The 21,538-nt window shown below is 41.9% G+C and overlaps 1 protein-coding gene across 1 annotated transcript in view; it reads right to left on the reverse strand.

The window, feature by feature from the left end:
- Window positions 1–21,538, reverse strand: part of LOC132386017 (U3 small nucleolar RNA-associated protein 18 homolog) — a 43,473-nt gene that overhangs the window by 11,754 nt on the left and 10,181 nt on the right. Inside the window, exons 3-4 of the mRNA XM_059958285.1 lie at window positions 4,503–4,642; window positions 167–262 (exon numbers count right to left, since the gene is read on the reverse strand). Of these exons, the coding sequence (XP_059814268.1) occupies window positions 167–262; window positions 4,503–4,642 (236 nt within the window). The remainder of the gene's footprint in view (window positions 1–166; window positions 263–4,502; window positions 4,643–21,538) is intronic.

Here is a 21,538-nt window from a genome sequence, read left to right on the forward strand (position 1 = left end):
GAAGGGCCTTGGCCTGAAACGTTGATTGTTTATTCCCCCCCACGGATGCTGCCTGATCTGCTGAGATCCTGCAGCATTTTGTGTGTGTTGCTCAAAAAGAGTAGTATTGGAAAAGAAAGAACATAAGCAGAGAATCTGTGTCTGGAGAGGAAATTACTGTACATACTGCTCTTTTAATCTCTGCTGGAGCTTTCGCATGGTGAGGGTCTTCTCCGTGCTGCTTTTCACTAGATTTTTCCGGAACCGATGTGTCATTTCTACACTGTAAAGAAACAAAAATGTTATACGGAGTCAGACAGCACTGAAACACGTCCTTCGGTCCAACTTCGTCGTACCGCCTGTTGCCCAGGGGACCATCAGGGAGGAGGTACAGGAGCCTGAAGACACACTCGCAATGTTTTAGGAACAGTTTCTTCCCCTCTGCCGTCAGATTTCTGAATGGACATTAAAACCATGAACACTTCCTCGGTGTTTTTTTCTCCTCTTTTTGCACTACTTATTTAGTTTAATTTTCTTTTTTTTATATGTAACCCTCTCTCCTTAGGCCTGTAATGGGTTAGCCATTACTGTGAATTCAACCTAACAGCAACATAACTCAATGATGCATGGGGAATAATGATGAGAAGACCTTTTCCAATAAATAAGCTTGCCTAGGGCAAATATGATTAGGGTAAATACAACACATAAAAGTTTGAATATTCCTTTAAGGGAAAGCAGCACTGTTATTTTATGAATTTTCTCTTTGGTATTCACCACTGAGAGGGAACTTGATCAAGGTGAGAACAATATGAGTGAGGTTGATGTTCTGGAGCATGTTGATATTAAGGGAGAGGAGGAGTTGGAGTTGTTAAGATACATTAGGACGGATAAGTCCCCAGGGCCTGACGGAATATTTCCCAGGCTGCTCCTTGAGGCAAGGGAAGAGATTGCTGAACCTTTGGTTAGGATCTTTATGTCCTCGTTGTCCACGGGAATGGTACTGGAGGATTGGAGGGAGGTGAATGTTGTTCCCTTGTTCAAAAAAGGTAGTGGGATAGTCCAGGTAATTATAGGCCAGTGAGCCTTACGTCTGTGGTGGGAAAGCTGTTGGAAAAGATTCTTAGAGATGGGATCTATGGGCATTTAGAGAATCATGGTCTGATCAGGGACAGTCAGCATGGCTTTGTGAAGGGCAGATCGTGCCTAACAAGCCTGTTAGAGTTCTTTGAGGAGGTGACCAGGCATATAGATGAGGGTAGAGCAGTGGATGTGATCTACATGGATTTTAGTAAGGCATGTGACAAGGTTCCACACGGTAGGCTTATTTAGAAAGTCAGAAGGCATGGGATCCAGGGAAGTTTGGCCAGGTGGATTCAGAATTGGCTTGCCTGCAGAAAGCAGAGGGTCGTGGTGGAGGGAGTACATTCAGATTGGAGGGTTGTAACTAGTGGTGTCCCACAAGGATCTGTTCTGGGACCTCTACTTTTTGTGATTTTTATTAACGGCCTGCATGTAGGGGTAGAAGGGTGGGTTGGCAAGTTTGCAGATGAAACAAAGGTTGGTGGTGTTGTAGATAGTGTAGAGGATTGATTGTAGAGTCGAAGATTGCAGAGAGACATTGATAGGATGCAGAAGTGGGCTGAGAAGTGGCAGATGGAGTTCAACCCGGAGAAGTGTGAGGTGGTGCACTTTGGAAGGACAAACTCCAAGGCAGAGTACAAAGTAAATGGCAGGATACTTATAAGTGTGGAGGATTAGGGGGATCTGGGGGTACATGTCCACAGATCCCTGAAAGTTACCTCACAGGTTGATAGGGTAGTTAAGAAAGATTATGGGGTGTTAGCTTTCATAAGTCGAGGGATAGAGTTTAAGAGATGCGATGTAATGATGCAGCTCTATAAAACTCTAGTTAGGCCACACTTGGAGTACTGTGTCCAGTTCTGGTCACCTCACTATAGTAAGGATGTGGGAGCATTGGAAAGGATACAGAGGAGATTTACCAGGATGTTGCCTGGTTTAGAGAGTATGGATTATGATCAGAGATTAAGGGAGCTAGGGCTTTACTCTTTGTAAAGAAGGATGAGAGGAGACATGATAGAGGTGTACAAGATATTAAAAGGAATAGACAGAGTGGACAGCCAGCATCTCTTCCCCAGGGCACCACTGCTCAGTACAAGAGGACATGGCTTTAAGGTAAGGGGAGTTCTCATTACCTCTAATATCATCACCCTCTTCAAGTCCAGTGGTTAGTTTATAGCTTTAACTGGTAGTGCCACAAACAGTCCTGATGAAGGCTCTCGGGTTGAAACTGTTTAATCTTTTCCATAGATGCTGCCTGACCTGCATTTTGTGTATGTTGCTAACCCAGCTGTGGTTTAATGTTTATCTAGCATTTTTGCAAGGCCAGCAAACCACATACTGCCCCTGCAAAATCCTTGTTTACACCAGAACAAGGAAAAGTTAAAGATGGAACAAGCACTAAGTAATGGAGTGGACGGATGAAGGGATGTGATAGGATGCAGACCACAGGAAATGTAATGACACAGAATTGGTGCTGTATGAAAGACGGTAAAGGCCAAAGAGGAACAAAATCTCTGGGAGGAGTATAAACAGAACAAAACCAATGAAATCAGGGGAGAAAAATAAAATCTGCATTTAAACAGAAAACGTTCAAGGTAAATTTATTATCAAAGTATTGTATGTACGTTCTACCTTAAGAGTTATTTTCTTGCAGGCACTTACAGGAATTTAAAAAATGCAACAGACTTTGCATAAAAAGAAATACAATGGAATATAATGAAGAAACTATTTAAGCAAAGACTAACAAACAAGCAGTGTGCAAAAGATGACAAACTAAATAAAGTAATGCTGAGAACACGACTTGTTGAGTCCTTCAAAGTGAGTCTGTGGGTTGTGGAATCAGCTCAGTGTTGAGGTGAATGAAGTTATCCACGCTGGTTCACGAGCCTGTTGGTTGAAGGGTAATAACTGTTCCTGACCTTGGTGGTGTGCAACTTAAGACTCCTGCCCAATGGTAGTAGTGAAAAGAGGGCATGGCCTGGATGGTCAGGCTGGAAACACACAGCAGCAGGGTCTCCAGATGAAACGTTAATCCCGTTTCTTCCTTCACATCTGCTGAATATTTACAGCAAGTTCTTTTTATTTCAGATTTACAGTGTCTACAGCTGACTGCTTTCCAAATAAAAATTAAATGCTAATAGTCAGTTTCAACACACAGTTACAATGTGTTAAAGACATTCAGACAGGTCACAGATAGGAAGAACTAGCCTGGGCAAAATACAAGCAAATGGGACCAGCTCAGGTAGGCACCTTGGTTGATGAATTGAGCCAAAGGAAAAACTTCTGAAACATCCAAATTATACTGAAATTAATGGGACAATCGAAGGACAGCATTGACTTCAGTCAGAAATACGATGTGTTGAGCCGGCACCTGTGGATACATGCGCAAGTCAATAATAATAAACTCAACATTGAACTTGAAACTTAAAGTTTTTGAAACTTTGTTGGAAGCCAAAGATTAGGAGGAGGAAAGAGGCAGGTGAAAGGAAGATGAATGTCACTCGTGGACACAAATGGACACATTCTACAAAATGAGCACGAATTTACATTTGGTTGCCTAATATGGAGGAAGAATGGCAGGGTGGAGACACATCTCTACCATGCGAGGTGTAAGGCACTCCTTCCCTCCACGAGCCTGCAGGTCACCCCTGGGCAAGATGTAGCACCTGCTTGGCACCCCCCCACCCCCACTGATCAGGGTCATGTGAAGCCATGGAAGCAGGTGATGGAAGGTTATATGAGCAGCTGGTGCCCATCTTGAGTCCTGGTTATGTGACCACTGATGCCAGGCAGACAATCTCTGAAGAGTATTGATAATGACCTGACACTGCCCAGAAGAAGGCAATGGCAAACCACTTCTGTAGAAATATTTGCCAAGAACAATCATGGTCATGGAAAGACCGTGATCATTAGACATGACACCAATGTTCCCTCTAAGGTGTGCGTGCCTTAGGAACTTAAACTGTGCACAAAAGATTGTCACCCTCTACCTCATAAGTATATTTCACGATTGTACACAATCACATTTCTTTTTGCGGTTTCTGGTGGGTTGACAGTGTGGAGTTTGTGACAATTTATCTGCAGATTTTAAAACTGGCTTATTTATACGATTTTTATTTAAGAAATAATGTTGTCGTCACTGGGCAAAACGCTGCAAACAGCACAGAGTTTTTTCACGCTGGTCATTACAAACTAGAGGGAACTTTGCACGGCACATAATGACGACTATGGAGGAGGCCACATCACGGACATAGAACCAGAATGGGTACAAGGCAATCATTTTTCCACGTGGAAGGGTGGGAAAAATCACACAGTGCACAAGATGGGGCTGTGTGAAGTGGAAGGTGGGTGAATGAATACCAGGACAGGGATAGGGGTGCGAGGAGGAACATATCTGGTGATGGCATCAGCTTTCCTGGATGTCACCCACACAGCCCACTTACTCATCGTCTGCTCCGTCCTCCTCATCCACCCATGCTGCTCTCTTGTGTGGAGGTAAATCGGACCTGGCTTCATTTTCCACTTCCGAGTCACTGGAGGATTCATCCAACAAGGTTTGGTCCCGATCCTTCCTTTGTGTTGGCTGAGAGGGAGAGGGAGGCAGAGCAAAGAAACAGGACTTTCAGCTAACCAGGATTCCCATCGAGGCTAGCAATCTCTCCATAAATATTTCCTACTGACTCCAAGAACCTTTTAAATGTTGTCAGTGTACCTGCCTCAACCACTTCCTCTGGCAGCTCATCACATACAGGGATCAGTGTACTTGTGTGGGAGTTGCCGCCTAGGTTTACATTAAATCTCTGCCCTCAAACATCAAGCCTCTAGTCCTTGATTCCCCAAGCCTGAGAAAAGGACTGTGCACATTGACCCTACTTCTACCCCACATCATTTTAAAAACACCGATCAGTCTCCAAAGCTCGGAGGGATAGGATAAAGTCCCAATCTCTCTGCAGAGGGGTAAATAGAGTGAGGGGAGAGAGGTAAGTTAAGCAAAACCCACGCTGCCCAAGAAACACCAACACCATTCAGCACCTTTGAGCAGCAGCCAATCCACATATGGGACTGATTGACATGAACAAAGTAAGGCAGGGGCAGCACCCATCATTGGAGTGGACAGAGTTTGAGTGGAGATTCTGAGGCTTTAGCTCTTTATAGGCCTCACTCAGAGAAGGCAAAAAAGATGTATTTGGAGTTCCCCCCTCCCCCCAGAGTTTATATTCTCCCTTCTTTATATCTGCTCAGCTAGGAGAGTAGAGGGTAGTTGAAGACTCATCTTGTGGGATGTGGGAAAACAGAACCAGCTCCGGTGTCCCTGACAACTACAACTGCAAAAAGGGCACCCAGCTGCAGCTTCTAACAATCCGTGTTAAGGAGCTGGGAGTTGGAACTGGATGAACTCCAGATCAGTCAGGAAGCTGAGGAGTTGATAGATAGGAGTTATACCCAAGGTGCAGGACGCAGGAAACGGGGTGACAGTCAGTAAGGGGAAAAGGGTGAAGGAGCCAGTGCAGAGTACCCCTGTGGACATCCCCCTCAACAACAGGTACATCACTTTGGATACTGTTGGGGGATGACCTAACAGAGGAGAGTCACAGTGTCTCTGGCAATGAGTCTGCCTCTTTAACTCAGAAGGTAAGCGGGGAGAAGAGGCATGCTGTGGTGATGGGGGTTCATTAGTAAAGGGAACAGAAGGGGGGTTCTGTGGACAAGAACGAGATTCCCAGATGGTATTTTACGTCCGGGTACCAGGGTCCAGAATATCTCAGATCGAGCCCTCAGCATTCTTAAGTGGGAGGGTGAACAGCCAGAAGTCATGGTCCATGTCGGTATACCAATGACATGGTATACCGGGTCCTGCAAAGGGAGTTGGGTGCGTAGGGCCTCCAGAGTTGTGAACCCAGGATTGCTATCTATGCCATGTGATAGTCAGGCCAGAACTAGGAAGATTATATAGTTCAACATGGGGCTAAGGAGTTGGTGTAGGAGGGAGGGCATAAGATTTTTGGATCTTTCGGCTCTCTTCCAGCAAAGGTGGGACCTGTATATATGAGATGGTTTGCACCTGAATTGGAGGGAGACTGATACCCTAGCGGGGCCGTTTGCTAGTGCTGCACAGAGAGCTTTAAACAAGAGTTGCAGGGGGACGGGAACCTGAGTGCCAGAACAGCTGATGGAGAGGTTGTGGAGACAGATCTTGGTAGGACCTCAGAGCAAAATCAGAAATCTAAAGGTTGAGCATGGTGTGATTAGTGTCCTGAGCTGCATATATTTCAATGCAGGAAGTATCCTAGGAAAGGTGGAAGAGGTCAGGACATAGATCAATGCTTGGAATTATATTGTAGCCATTAGTGAGACTAGGTTGCAGGAGGGGCAGGACTGGCAGCTCAATATTCTGGGGTTTCATTGCTTTCGAAGCGGTAGAGCAGGAACGATTAAAGGAAAAGGGGTCACGTTACTAGTCGGAAAATGTCACAGCAGTGCTCAATCAAGACAGACTGGAGAACTGTCAGTGAGGCATAATGGGTGGAACTGAGAAATAAGAAAGGTACGACCTCATTAATGGGGCCACTGAACAGTCTGCAGGAATTACAGGAACAAATTTGTAGCTATACCGCAGAAACACAAGGTTGTTATAACAGGTGATTTTAACTTTCCACATAATGGTTGGGAATCCCATACTGGGAAAGAGTTTGTCAAATGTGTTCAGGAAAGTTTCCTTCATCAGTACATACAGTATGTGATACTGGATCTGCTATTCGGGAATGAGACAGGGCAAGTGACAGAATTTTGTGTGGGGGGAGCACTTTGCATCCAGTGACGATATTGCCATTAGTTTCAAAGATTAGTCTGGTATATGGGTTGTGATTCTTAATTGGAAAAAGGCCAATTTTGAAAGTATCAGAAATGACAAGTGTGGATTGGGACAGGCTGTTTTCTGGCAAAGGTGTACTTGGTAAGTGGGAGGCCTTCAAAAGTGAAATTTTGAGAGTACAAACTTGTATGTGCCTGTCAGGATAAAAGGTAAAGATAACAAGTGTAGGGAACTTTGGGCTTCAAAAGATATTGAGGCCCTGGTTAAGAGGGAAAAAAAGGAGATGCACAGCAGGAGTAGGCAGGTAGGAACAAATGAGGTGCTTGTGAAGTACAAGAAATACAAGAGACACATAAGGAAGAAAGCAGAGGGATAGAAAAAGGCATGGTGAAGGAGAATCCTAAGGGATTCCACAGACACATTAAGATCGAAAGGATTGCAAGAGTCAGAGTTGGTCCTCTGGAAGATCAGGAAGGTAATTCATGTGTGAAGCCAAAAGACATGGGGCAGGTCCTAAATGTTTTTTTGCATCTGTACTTACTCAGAAGATGGACACAGAGTCTACAGAAGTGAGGCAAAGCAGTAGCGAGGCCGTGGACCCTGTACAGATTACAGAGGAGGAGATGTTTGCTGTCTTGAGGCAAATTAGGGTGGATAAATCCCCAGTATTGTTGCAGAGGTATTTAAAACATCTTAGCAACAGGAGAGATACCAGAGGATTGGAGGATATCCAATGTTGTTCTAAACACAAAGTACACTACAGATGCTGGGGTCAAAGCAACACGTACAACACTCAGCAGGTCGGGCAGCATCCGTGGAAACTAGCAGTTAACGTTACGGGCCGAAGACTGAAGAGGGAGGGGCAGGGGCCCTATAAAGAAGGTGGGGGGAGAGTGGAAGGTACCAGGTGAAAAACCAGTAAGGGGAAAGATCAAGGGGTGGGGGAGGGGAAAGGCAGGAAAAGTGAAGAAGGAATGTAAGGGGAAAGCACTATGGGTAGTAGAAAAAGGCAGAATCATGAGAGAGGTGACCTGCTGAGTTCCTTCAGGGTGTTGTACGTGTTTCAGTGTTGTTTTGCTGTTTAAAAAAGGCTCTCAACAGAAACCAGGAAATTATAGGCTGGTGAGTCTGACATCATTTGTGGGAAAGTTATTGGAAGTTGTTCTGAGGAACCAGATATATAAGTACTTGGATGGACATGGGCTGGTTAACAGACAGACAGACAGACATTATTGATCCCGAGGGAAACTGGGTTTCATTACAGTCCACCAACCAAGAATAGTGTAGAAATATAGCAATACAAGAATAGTCAGCCTGGCTTCATGTTTGGTAGGTCATGTCTGACCAATCTTAAGGAGTCACCAGGAAAGTGGACGAAAACAATGTAGTGGCTGTTGCCTACATGGACTTTAGCAAAGCATTTGACAAGGTCCCACAAGGGAGGCTGGTCAAGGAGGTTCAGTGGCTTGGCATTCAGATGAGGTAGTGAACTGGATTAGTCATTGGCTTTGTGGGAGAAGCCAGAGAGCGGTTGTAGTGGGTTGCCTCTCTGACTGCAGGCTTGTGACTAGTGGAGTGCCACAGTGCTGGGATTTGGCATCTATATCAATGATCTGGATGATAATGTGATGAACTGGACCAAGTTCGGGGATGTAGTGGACAGTGAGGAAGGCTATCGTGGCTTGCAGAGGGATCTGCATCAGCAGGAAAAATGGGCTGGAAATGGCCGATGGAATTAAATGCAGACAAATGCGAGGTGTTACGCTGTGGCAGGACCAACCAGAGTGGGTCTTGCACACTGAGCAGTGTGGTAGGACAAAGGGATCTGGGCATCCAGTGAAACTGGCGTCAGGTATGTAGATAAAGAAAGCTGTATTGAGCCCAGGAGATGGGAAGTTATGTTGGAGCAAATACCAGGAAATCCGCAGATGTTGGAAATTCAAACAACACACACAACTGGAGTCCGTGGGCACAGAACTGGAGAGTATGACATCGGTGGCAGAGCGGAGGGTGCTGAGTCGGCTACGGTCAATCGTGGAAAACCCTGAACATCCTCTGCACAGCACCATCCAGAGACGGAGAAGCAGCTTCAGCGGCAGGTTGCTGTCAATGCAATGCTCCTCAGACAGGATGAAGAGATCATTACTCCCAACGCCATTCGGCTCTACAATTCAACCACCGGGGCAAGACATGTTAAAGTGCCGGGGTTAGGGCTGAGCTTAAGTTACCACTCAATGCACTTTAGTAAACTATTTAAGAACTGAAGCTGAATTAAAAGCTGCAGTTAGTAGGCTTAAATTAAGCAAGTCACCAGGATCAGATGGGTATACGGCAGAGTGGTACAAAGAATTTAAAAATGAGTTAATTCTTGTTTTACTCCCCACACTGAACTGGACTCTAAAAAAGGCACAAATTCCACCCAGTTGGAAGGAAGCGATAATCTCAGCTATACCGAAAGAAGGCAAGGTTAAAATGGAATGCGGATCATTTAGACCAATATCCGTTCTTAATGTAGATTATAGATTATTTACCATCATTGTCAAACGATTAGAGGAGTTTCTACCCATACTGATACGTAATGATCAGACAGGTTTTATACGACAACACCAAACACAAGACAATATACGAAGGACACTTCACATTATGGATCATATACAAAAAATAAAATCGAAGCAATAGTGATAAGCATGGACACTGAAAAGGCACTTAATTCTGTTACTTGGAATTTTCTTTACAGAGTTTTACATCGATTTGGTTTTCAAGACACATTTATTAAAACAATACAGACACTATATGACAATCCTACTGCTAGGATTAAAATCAATGGATTTTACTCTAGAAAGGGGCATGAGACAGGGTTGTGCATGGTCACCACTACTCTTCGCATTATATCTGGAATCATTAGCTCAATACATCAGACAAAATGAAGATATCGGGAAATTACTATTAAAGGGACAGAGCATAAATTGGCTTGTTATGTGGATGACATTTCGGTCTATGTAGGGCAACCAACATACTCTTTACCTAAATTGATGCAATCCTTTGAACAATATGGTCAATTATCAGGTTACAAGATCAACATAGATAAAACCCAATTACTTTCATATTACTATAGCCCACCAAAAGAAATTGAAAGTAGATACCCCTGGGCATGGCAAGAATCCAAATGTGTTGTTTACCTTGATGCAGAGAAAGCTTTTGATAGGGTAGAATGAGCCTATTTATTTCAGATTTTAGAAAGATTTAATTTTGGTCCAGGTTTTATTTCTTGGATTAAATTGATTTATCAAGCCCCTTTGGTGACAGTTACAACTAAAAATCAAGAATCTTCTTATTTTAGGTTATATTGAGGTACCCACCAGGGTTGTCCTCTTAATCCGTTGTTATTCAATCCGTCTCTAGAATCTCTTGCTATTGCTCTTCGGGACTCCATCGAGGTTTTGAGTATTAAGAGAGGAGATAAAATGCATAAAGTTTTGTTGTATGCAGATGACTTGTTAGTTTACTTTTCAGATCCTAAGAAATCAATTCCTGCTATGTTATCTTTATTTTCTGAATTTAGTAGTTTTTCTGGATATAAATAAAATTTGCACAAAAGTGAGTTATTTCCTGCTAATTATTTTGATCAATGTGACCAATTTCCTTTTAGTATTACTAAAATTAACTTTACTTATCTTGGTATTAAAATGACCAAAAATGTTAACAGCCTGTATAAATATAACTTTCTTCCATTCATTGTGTATACACAGCAAGCAATTTCTAAATGGTCTCCTGTGACATTATCATTAATTGGTCAAATTAATGCTATTAAAATTATAGTGTTACTGAAGTTTTTATATGTATTCCAAGCAATCCCCTCTTTCGTTCCTAAACTGTTTTTTGATAGAATAGACTCTAAAATTTTATCTTTTATTTGGAATAATAAAAATCCTAGATTGAGTAAACCTTTCTTACAGAAATTTAAAGGTATGGTGGTATGGCTATGCAAAACTTTAGATTGTACTTCTGGGCAATTAGCATTTGTTATATTTCTTTTTGGAATTCATTTTTCAGATAAACATGATTTGGAGAAAAATTTGGTGAAGGGATATGTTTTGGCATCTTTATTGGGAGTTCCTCCTTTTTTGCCTTCTAAAATCGGTAGTCGAGATTTAAATCCTATTATTAAATATACATTAAGAATTTGGTTTCAATTTTGTAGATCCTTTGTTTTTAATAACTTTGTTCTTTCTAATAAAATCCATTTTAATTATTTTTTTAAACCTTCAATTTTTGATCAGACCTTTTCAATTTGGAAAACCAAAGGAATAGTAACTTTTTTTAGATTTGTTCATGGGTAATTGTCTAACGTCTTTCACTCAGTTAGAGGATAAATATGATCTATTGAATGTACACTTTTTTAGATATTTACAAATTGGAATTTTCTACATAATTTACTGCCAGATTATCCCTTGGTTTATTCACCCAATATTATTGATACTTCTTTCAGGTCGAACCATTTCAAAAAAGACTGATAGCTATAATGTATAAATGGTTATTGAATTTGCATATGTTATCTAAAGATAAAATTAAAGCTGCATGGGAATTGGAGTTTCGAAAGTCACTTCAGATAATCAATGCGATAAAATTTTTAATTTGGTAAATCATCTATTTCTGCCCATCATTCCTTGATACAGTTCAGAGTAGTACATCGGGCACATATGTCAAAGGATAAATTAGCCCGTATCTTTTCCAATATTAATCCTATTTCTGACACATGTAATATTGAGGTGTCTACTTTATCTCATATGTTATGCTCTTGTATCAAGTTAGATAATTTTTGGAAAGAAGTATTTAAAACTTTATCAAAGGTTCTGAATTTGGATCTACAACCGAATTTACTTACAGCAATTTTTTGGATCATTCCATTGGACACAGGAGATATTCCTGTTTCTGCTCAATGGATGATAGCTTTTACAACTTTAATGGCTAGGAGAGCCATTTTGCTTAAATGGAAAGATTTTAAGCCACCTACTGTTTTTTATTGGCTTACTTTATTTAATTCTTATTATTTATTCATTTATTTATTTATTTAATTTCATTTAATTTTTATTTAATTTAATTTTTATTTTATTTTATTTAATTTTCACACTGTGAGATTAGTGACCGATCTCCTGATTCGATCCTCAAAGCCCCCACCTTCTTGTGGGTGCACAACACTCTTTCATTTTATTTAATTTTATTTATTTACTTACTTTATTCTTTATTCTTACTTTATTCTATGTCCTGTCTTAGTTTAGAGAAAATAAGAAGTCGGACATCTGATACATCCTCTAAATTTGAGGAAACTTGGTGACCTTTTATTCAATATTTTCATATGTTCTGACTTCCGGTTACCTTTTGGAGTTTTAGATTTGATTTGAAAGTTTTTCCTTGTTCATTTTTGCTTTCACTCTCAGTTTGAGCTGCCCAGTTCTTTTTTTCTTTTTTTTTGTGTTTTGGGTTTTTTTTCTGTACATTTCAATTGTAAAAGTTACTTTATTTTTTTTTCTTCATATCAATAAGAGGAGAATCAATTACCTTGCTCTTTGATCTTGATAACATTAATTTTTCCTTTGACTCAAACTGTTATTAATATGGATATTTGTGATAATTTTCCTCTTGTTTATATATATATATATATGTGTGTGTGTGTGTGTGTGTGTGTGTGTGTGTGTGTGTGTGTGTGTGAGTGTGTGTGTGTGTGTGTGTGTGTGTACTTTTTTATTTAACTAATAAAAAGATTGATAAAGAAAGAAATGCAGCCCTTCCTTTTTGAACAGATGCCTTCTGTCTCAGAGCCAGTCGCAAAAACCTCATGAAGTTGAAGCCCTGAACCCTGCATGATGCCTCAAGCTGCATATTTGATTATCTTTATTTCTACTCCAGATGGTGCAAATCATGGTTACTAGTTTCAAATTTCTAATTTTTAAAGATTTTCTTCCTAGCTTCTGACTGTCTCAATGTAAAAACTAAATATCCACCATATATCAATGATAACAGCCTGCATCACAATCCTCATTCATCCCATCTACAGAACATTCTGCACCCTCCGTGATGGCAAACAAATGGCAAGCTTGAGCACAACAGAGGGTTCAAGAAAAATGTCTTAGCTAGTTATAAGCTATTAATTTTAGGTTTAGGAAAAACAGAGCAACAAATCAGAAGTATTTGACACTTTGAGAATATGGGCCAAACACAGGAAACCTGGATCATCTGGGTGGGCACCATGAATGGCATTGATTGGTTGAACTTTGGGGCCTGTATCGATGCTATGTTGCTCTATTACTTTAAATTAAACAGAGAATATTTGGAAAGCTGAAAATGATTCGTTTAGTCCAAATAAAAGGTGCCATAAGATAAGCAAATTAAAGGAATATTGAGGAACAGAAAGATCATAATTTGAAGAAGAAAGTGTTTAATGAAGATCCTCCAGAATGTGCTTTATTTAAGTATACTGAAGCTGAAATTGAGAATTAAGAAACTTACAGATTATAAATATTCAAGAGAAAACTTATAAGTGACTGAAAGGGCTAAAATATAAAATATTCATTCAATTTGTACATTAATTTGAACTATTATTAATACCACAACTATGACTGCCCACATTGCTAGGGTCAAAAATGTCCATTTCCCTTCAACTCTTGAACCAACCAATAAATAACTACTGAGAGTAGTTATAACTAGAGAGTAGCAACAGTGTAGCCACTTCGAACAGTTTACACACTTTTACTTCTAATAGTTTTTCTTGTAAAAGTAATGTTTATGATTAACTTTCTCTTCTTGTGATGCTGCTGCAAGTAAGTTTTCATTGCACTTTTGCATACATTTACCTATATGTATGACAGTAAATTCAATTTTGAACTTCTAAAATAATGAATATTCTAACTTTTTAAATAATGTTATACAAATATAATAGTAAATTATAGTAAATAGTAATACATTTGTATTAAATAGTAAATTAGTAGTAAAATCGTTACGTACCGTAATTGGGTTAACAGACCAGCAGAAATGTTGGAGTCTGGTGGTACTGTACTAATAACGCCGAATTAAACGTCGAGATAAACCACAGTTAATAAGAACCAGATCGCAGTAAGATTAACCATTTACTGTTCACTCTTCACATTAACATATGGTGAAAACTGTTGATAAAACAATACAAGATTGATACAGTATTTGTTCCTTCCTTAATATCACATTTCAAGTGTAAATACTTGCAAAGGTGACTATAACTACATTACACTAAGGTGCAGTATACAGGGAGAGTTTCCCTGCTCCATTGACTACTTTAAATACACTTCCATGCAAACTATCCGCAACTCTTTAACTAACGAAAGCATAAACATTATCTACCGTCGTTACTTCTAACAGGATCGGCATTAACATCTTAGTTCAGTATATCGATTATCTATTAACTTACAGCGTTGCTCTCACTGTGATTTCTCATGCCTGCAAAACAACTTCTGCTCAGGTGAGCCTCGTGGTGAGCCTCGTGGTAAGCCCCCACCCTCGCGCTAATTTCAAACCGGTACTTTCCCACAAGACGCGGCGAAACCGGATGTGACGTCATCGCATGCCGATATATTTTACATGCAATGAATATACTTTAAACACTCCTAATTCTAACTAGAAAATACTATTGAATGAATTACTAAGCGAAAATATTATAAACTAAATAACTGTCGTAAAGACAGCACAAAAGGTGTTTATTAGTAAACTAAGTAATACAGAATCAAAAATGCAAATATACAGATAAAACAGGTTAGCAATGATATATATATTTATACAGAACTGTAGTGTGAATATAAGAATCAAAAACCAAGCTCTATCAAAGTCTAGGGGGTAAATGAATAGTCTTAAGATGATGCAGAGTTCAGTTCAGTTTAGGTCGAGGTAGTTGCTGGTGTAATGTTAGAGAGAGCGAGCAAGAAGTGAGCAGCTGCAGCAGGCAAACCTTCCGTTGTCTTCTTGTTCCATTGTAGTCGGTTGGTTATGACCCCTCCGTTCTCAGCTAGACCGTTCTTCCATGGTGGGCTCGTCACTCCGATGTGAGGGGACACACACACAAGCCCCCACCGGCCCTGCCGTCACACTGTGAGATTAGTGACCGATCTCCTGATTTGATCCTCGAAGCCCCCACCTTCTTGTGGGTGCACAACACTCTTTCAGTGTCCACTGGTGTGTCTGAGGGTGTCGCCGTAGAGCCGTCTTTTACCTCCCCTGATGGGGTATCAGCCATCCATCATGTCCATCAAACTGACCACTCCCTGCTGTCTCCACAGGAATGTTAATGAGCAAAGAGGCATTCTTGTAGCAAAAGGTAAGTAATCAGTGAAGAAGCCATAATACTAAATCATGTCTCTCTCTCTCTCTCTCTCTCTCTCTTTCTCTCTCTTGCTCTCTCTCTCTCTCTCTCTCTTTCTCTCTCTTGCTCTCCCTCTCTCTCTCTCTCTCTCACTCTCTCTCTCTCACTCTCTCTCTCTCTCTCTCTCTCTCTCACTCTCTCTCAAATGTATCAGATGCCTCTCCCTCTGTTTTCCATCTCTCTCTCTCTCTCTCTCTCTCTCTCTCATTAGCAAGGGGGTCAACTCTGGACCCCATTTCCATCTGGTTCTCTCATCACACATAACACCCCCACCCTTCAAAGAATTTTTACTGGGCGTAAAAATTAAAACACGCATGCACATTACAGAGTCTAATATGGTATACAGATCGTCATTAACTAACAGAGTAACACTGATATACTTTCAAATCTAACACCTAGATAAACGATCAGCACATACATTGTCAGTCCCCTTCACATGTTGTATTTTAATATCGAATTCTTGTAACAACAGACTCCAACTTAATAACCGCCTATTTTTATTCTTCATGTTAGTCAAAAATACCAATGGGTTGTGATCAGTATAAATTATTAAGGGGTTCTGTGCCAGACAAATGTAAACTTCAAAATGCTGTAATGCCAGAATAAGTGACAACAACTCTTTTTCTACAGAGGAATAATTTCTCAGGTGCACATTGAACTTCCTGGAGAAATAAGCCACTGGATGATATCAGGTTGGAGGCTACCCAGCTGGTATATAAGATGTTGTTCTTCCAACCTGAGTTTGGATTCATTATGACAGTAGAGGAGGCCATGGATAGACATATCAGAATGGGAATGGGATGTGGAATTAAAATGTGTGGCCACTGGGAGATCCTGCTTTCTCTAGCAGACCGAGCGTAGGTGTTCAGCGAAACGGTCTCCCAGTCTGTGTCGGTTCTCACCAATATATAAAAGGCCACACCGGGAGCACCAGATGCAGTATACCACACCAGCCGACTCACAGTTGAAGTGTCGCCTCACCTGGAAGGACTGTCTGGGGCCCTGAATGGTGATGAGGGAGGAAGTGTAAGGGCAGGTGTAGCACTTGTTCCGTTTACAAGGATAAGTGCCAGGAAGGAGATCGGTGGGAAAGAATGGACAAGGGAGTCGCGTAGAGAGCGATCCCTGTGAAAAGCAGAATGGGGGGGGGAGGGAAAAATGTGTTTGGTAGTGGGATCCAGTTGGAGGTGGCGGAAATTACGGAGAATTATATGTTGGACCTGGAGGCTGGTGGGGTGGTAGGTGAGGACAAGGGGAACACTATCCTGAGTGGGGTGGCAGGTGGATTGGGTGTGGGCAGATGTGTGGGAAATGGGAGAGATGCGTTCGAGAGCAGAGTTGATGGTGGACGAAGGGAAGCCCCTTTGTTTAAAAAAGGAAGACATCCCCTTCGTCCTGGAATGAAAAGCCTCATCCTGAGAGCAGATGCGGTGGAGACAGAGCAATTGTGAGAATGGGATAGCCTTTTTGCAAGAGAGAAAGTGGCAAGAGGAATAGTCCAGGTAGATGTGAGAGTCTGTAGGTTTATAGTAGATATCAGTAGATAGGCCATCTCCAGAGATGGAGACAGAAAGATCAAGAAAGGGGAGGGAGGTGTCGGAAATGGATCAGGTAGATTTGAGGGCAGGGTGAAAGTTGGAGGCAATGTTAATGAAGTCAACGAGCTCAGCATGCGTGCAAGAGGCAGCACGAATGCAGTCGTCGATGTAGCGAAGGAAAAGAGGGGGATGGATACCCATATAGACTTGGAACATGGACTGTTCCACAAAGCCAACGAAAAGGCAGGCATAACTGGGACCCATACGGGAGCCCATGGCTACACCCTTGGTTTGGAGGAAGTGGGAGGAGCCAAAGGAGAAATTATTGAGAGTAAGAACTAATTCTGCTAGACAGAGGAGAGTGGTGGTAGAGGGGAATTGGTTAGGTGTGGAATCCAAAAAGAAGCAAAGAGCTTTGAGACCATCTCGGTGGGGGATGGAGGTACATAGGGATTGGACGCCCATAGTGAAAATAAGGCGATGGGAGCCAGGGAACTTAAAACCATTGAAAAAATTCGAAGCATGAGAAGTGTCACAAACATAGGTGGGAAAAGATTGAACAATGGGGGATAAGACAGTGTCAAGGTATGCAGAAATGAATTCAGTGGGGCAGGAGCAAGCTGAGACAATAGGTCTACCTGGACAGGCAGGTTTGTGGATCTTGGGTAGGAGGTAGAAATGGGAAGTGCGGGGTGTGGGAACTATGAGGTTAGTGGCAGTGGATGGGAGATCCCCAGAGCTGATAAGGTTGGTGATGGTATAGGAGACAGTGGCCTGGTGCTCCTTAGTGGGGTCATGATCAAGGGGTAAATAAGAGGAGGTATCAGAGAGTTGTCATTGTGCCTCAGCCAGGTAGAGGTCAGTACGCCAGACAACAGCAGCTCCCCCCTTATCAGCAGGTTTTATAGTGAGGTTGGGATTGGTGCGGAGGGAGCGGAGAGCAGAGTGTTCAGAAGGAGTGAGTTTGGAATTGGAACAGGGTGTAGTGAAGTCAAGACCGTTGATGTCCTGTCGGCAATTAGCAATAAAGAGACCCAGAGTAGGCAGAAGCCCAGAGCGGGGTGTCCATGAAGAGGAGGAGGGTTGAAGACAGGAGAAGGGGTCATCGGTGGAGGTAGGAGTGTCCTTGCCAAAGAGGTAAGCTCGGAGATGGAGCCGGCGGAAGAAGAGAGTGTCATGGCATACACGGAACTCACTGAGGTGTGGGCGAAGGGGGACAAAGCTGAGGCCCTTAATGAGGACAGAGCGCTCTGCCTCAGAGAGTTGAAGGTCGGAGGGAATGGTAAAGACCCGGCACGGATGAGAGATGGGATCAGAGGGGGGAGGGAGGCTGGTAGTGTCAGTGGAGAGGGAAGGGTTGGGGTGAGAGGAAGATGGAGCCTCTGAGGGCCCAGGAGCTGACGATGGGATCTGAGGGAGAGGGGATTGCAGAGTGGTGGTGGGGGAAGGGGAGACGGGAATTACAATTGCAGCACGTGAAGACCCGGCCTGGAGTTCAAGGTCGCAGTCGGTGGTTGTACAATCACTCTGAAACTGTCCATGGTCGTGGGAACCTGCAGTGACGGTGTTGGAGTCCGGAGTTTCAAAATGTCCTGGGTTGGGGGACTTCCGGTAAGATGTTTAGTCGCTCCGAACTTTTGGTCCGTTATTCTTCTTAGCTTTGCACTATATGTCTCCTTTCTTAAACCTTCGTTAGGTATTTTATTAGTTCTCTTTTACCTGCCTGCGAACACATCTATCTTATAATGGCTACCAAAAATACTAAAACCGGGAAAAAGGAAACTTCTACGGCTTTGCTGGCTGACATTCTCGCTGTTTTGGAACAACATCGACAAGATACTTTAATGGATTTTAGAAATGAATTTAGAACTTCTTTCAACCAGCTGAATGTCAAATTGGATCAGATTAATGCTAGAGTGGATGAACATGCTGAACATTTAACTCGCATTGACATAACTTCTGAAGATTTAAAACGCCGTGTTCAATATCTTGAAACTCTCTGCTCCAACCTAGAGGAGAAGAACAGTTAACTTTTTTCCAAAATGGTGGGTCTTGAAAATTGGAGCAGACGTTGCAATCTACGAATTCTTGGTTTGCCAGAGGCCACTGAAAAGGGCTCTCCCGTTGAATTTTTTTCTGATTTTCTCTGTGGGGTTTTCGGGAAAGAATTTCTTCCAACTGCACCTGAGCTTGAAAGGGCACACAGGATGTATGTTCCCCATGCAATTCTGGGTTCCCGTCCACGGCCGGTCATTTTATGCTTTCATCAATACCAGGTGAAAAACCGTTTGATGATGGAGGCACGCCGCAGAGGTACTTTTGCTTTTCAAAACACGGTCATTCGTTTTGTGGAGGATTATGCCCCCCAGGTTCTGTAGATGCGTGCTGAGTTTAAAGGTGCAGACAGCAACAACATTCCTATTGCCTCAGACACAGTATAACCAACAAGGTGATCTCTTATTCTGCTCACAAGGGCTTTCTTATAGATGATTAGGAATAAGGCTTGGTAGGATTGGATTATATACCTCAAGATGAGAGCTAGGATAGGCTATGGTATGTGGAGATAGGGAACAACACTCTTAGTGAGAGGGGCCTGTTTAAAAATGGATTGTGTGAAGGAGAGAGTCAGAATATGTGTGACAGAGCAGTAAAGATCTTTGTCTCCGAAAACAAATTCTGAAGTGGATGCTTCATTACATTGTCAATCAGCTTTGACATTGATATTGTGGTTGATTTTCCTTCTTTGGGGCATTTAGACTACAAGTGTAATTGTAATTTGTGATATAGTCAATGAGAAATGTCTTAAAATATTTTCAGGTTCACTCCAGTCTGCAAACTTGCTCCCATTGTCTCAACAATCACAGAGCTCCCTCTGTTCTCCTCAGACTGGTATTGGGCTCATTTCACAGGTTAGTGTGTTTAAAATGTTCCATTAATATTTAAACCCTAAGCAACTGCTCCCAGAAATAATCTATTTTTTAAATTACTTAGGTCTGAGCAAAGATGCCCCTGAGCAAACTCCTGAATCTTCGGAACTCCATATTCCCAGTAGACTGTGGAATCAGTTGCTGTTTTGCATATGTTTGACCCACGAGATATTTGGAAATGATATGATCAGTGAAGTAGATGGTAAAGTACTGTAGATAGCTTTCCTGTTGTGATCTTACTGAAAATGATTACATTGCTAAATGGGCTGGTCTTCTGATTTATGGTAAGGCCTTAACTGAAGAGTTCTAGTGGACATTTTAGTTCTCCTGAATATTGTGCTCAAACCCATTTACTGGATTTATTTTAATAACTCATCAGGCAGTATTTCAGTCAAGTCTCATGGACTCAAACCTCGAGTCACATTTGGAAGTTCTTCTTCCCCACCAGGTCCCAAAGCACACCATCCCCCCCCCCCAACCCCCGTACGTTCTGAGCGTCACAGTGACTTAGAGGAACTGGAACAGTTTGCAAAAACATTTAAGCAAAGGCGAATTAAGCTGGGTTTCACTCAGGTAAGAAAACAGGATGCACCAGTTGTGATTCTGTGTGATGAAGGAGCTCTCTATGTTTTTCTGTATCTATAATCCCACTTCTTATAGGGAATATCAGGGGAAAGTGGTACTTCTGCATGCAGATATCCAAGCCTGCTGAAGAACCTTGGACATGTCAACTAACTGACAAATGACTGCCTAGTCAGGCGGGCAGGTAACATCCACACTGACCAGTTCTGAAACTTAAACCGTTCATTTCTGCAAGTAATAACATTCTGTAAATGTTGGTGGCAAACCTGAATAGTTATTAATGTACACCATGTTTATGGCCTTTTGCTGCTGTAGTCCATTCATTTCAAGATTTACCATGTTGTGAATACAGAGATGCTCTTCTGCACACCACTGTGCAATGTGTGTTTACTTGAGTTACTCTCAGCTTGAACACATTGTCCATTCTCCCCTGACTCTTTCATTAATATTAGCTCTTTCATTAAAGAACTCCTACTCACAGGAAGTATTTTGTTTTTTGCACATTAAAATTCTAGTGTCTTTTGTGCATGAAAATCCCAGGAGATCAAGTATTTCTGAGATAATCAACCATTCTGTCTGTCACCAAAAATCATTCCACTTAGATCACATTTCTTCCCATTTCTGATGTTAGGTTTGAACAACACCTGAACCTATTAATGTATTGTGTTCATGCCACATGCTCACATGATTAGATATTTGCACTATGAGTAGGTATACTAGTATACATAATATAGTAGCCACTGAATGCTTATAATAGTTCAATATCTTTCTGATGGTCAACATGCTATGATGACTGCCAGTGTGGATTGGGACAGACTATATTCTGGCAAAGGATACATGGTAAGTGGGAGGCCTTCAAAAATGAAAAATTGAGAATACAAGGCTTGTATGTGCCTGTCAGAATAAAAGGGAAAGATAACAATGTAGGGAATAGGAAACACAGAGTCTTGCCATCTTCAGAAGTTTTCTGATGACTCTGCCATAGTTGGATGCATCAGCAAGGGAGATGAGGCTGAGTACAGGGCTACGGTGGGAAACTTTGTCACATGGTGCAAGCAGAATCATCTGCAGCTTAATGTGAAAAAGACTAAGGAGCTGGTGGTGGACCTGAGGAGGGCTAAGGCACCGGTGACCCCTGTTTCCATCCAAGGGGTCAGTGTGGATATCGTGGAGGATTACAAATACCTGGGGATACGAATTGACAATAAACTGGACTGGTCAAAGAACACTGAGGCTG

This window comes from Hypanus sabinus (genome assembly GCF_030144855.1).
Source record: "Hypanus sabinus isolate sHypSab1 chromosome Y unlocalized genomic scaffold, sHypSab1.hap1 SUPER_Y_unloc_13, whole genome shotgun sequence".
NCBI classification, from domain to species: domain Eukaryota; kingdom Metazoa; phylum Chordata; class Chondrichthyes; order Myliobatiformes; family Dasyatidae; genus Hypanus; species Hypanus sabinus.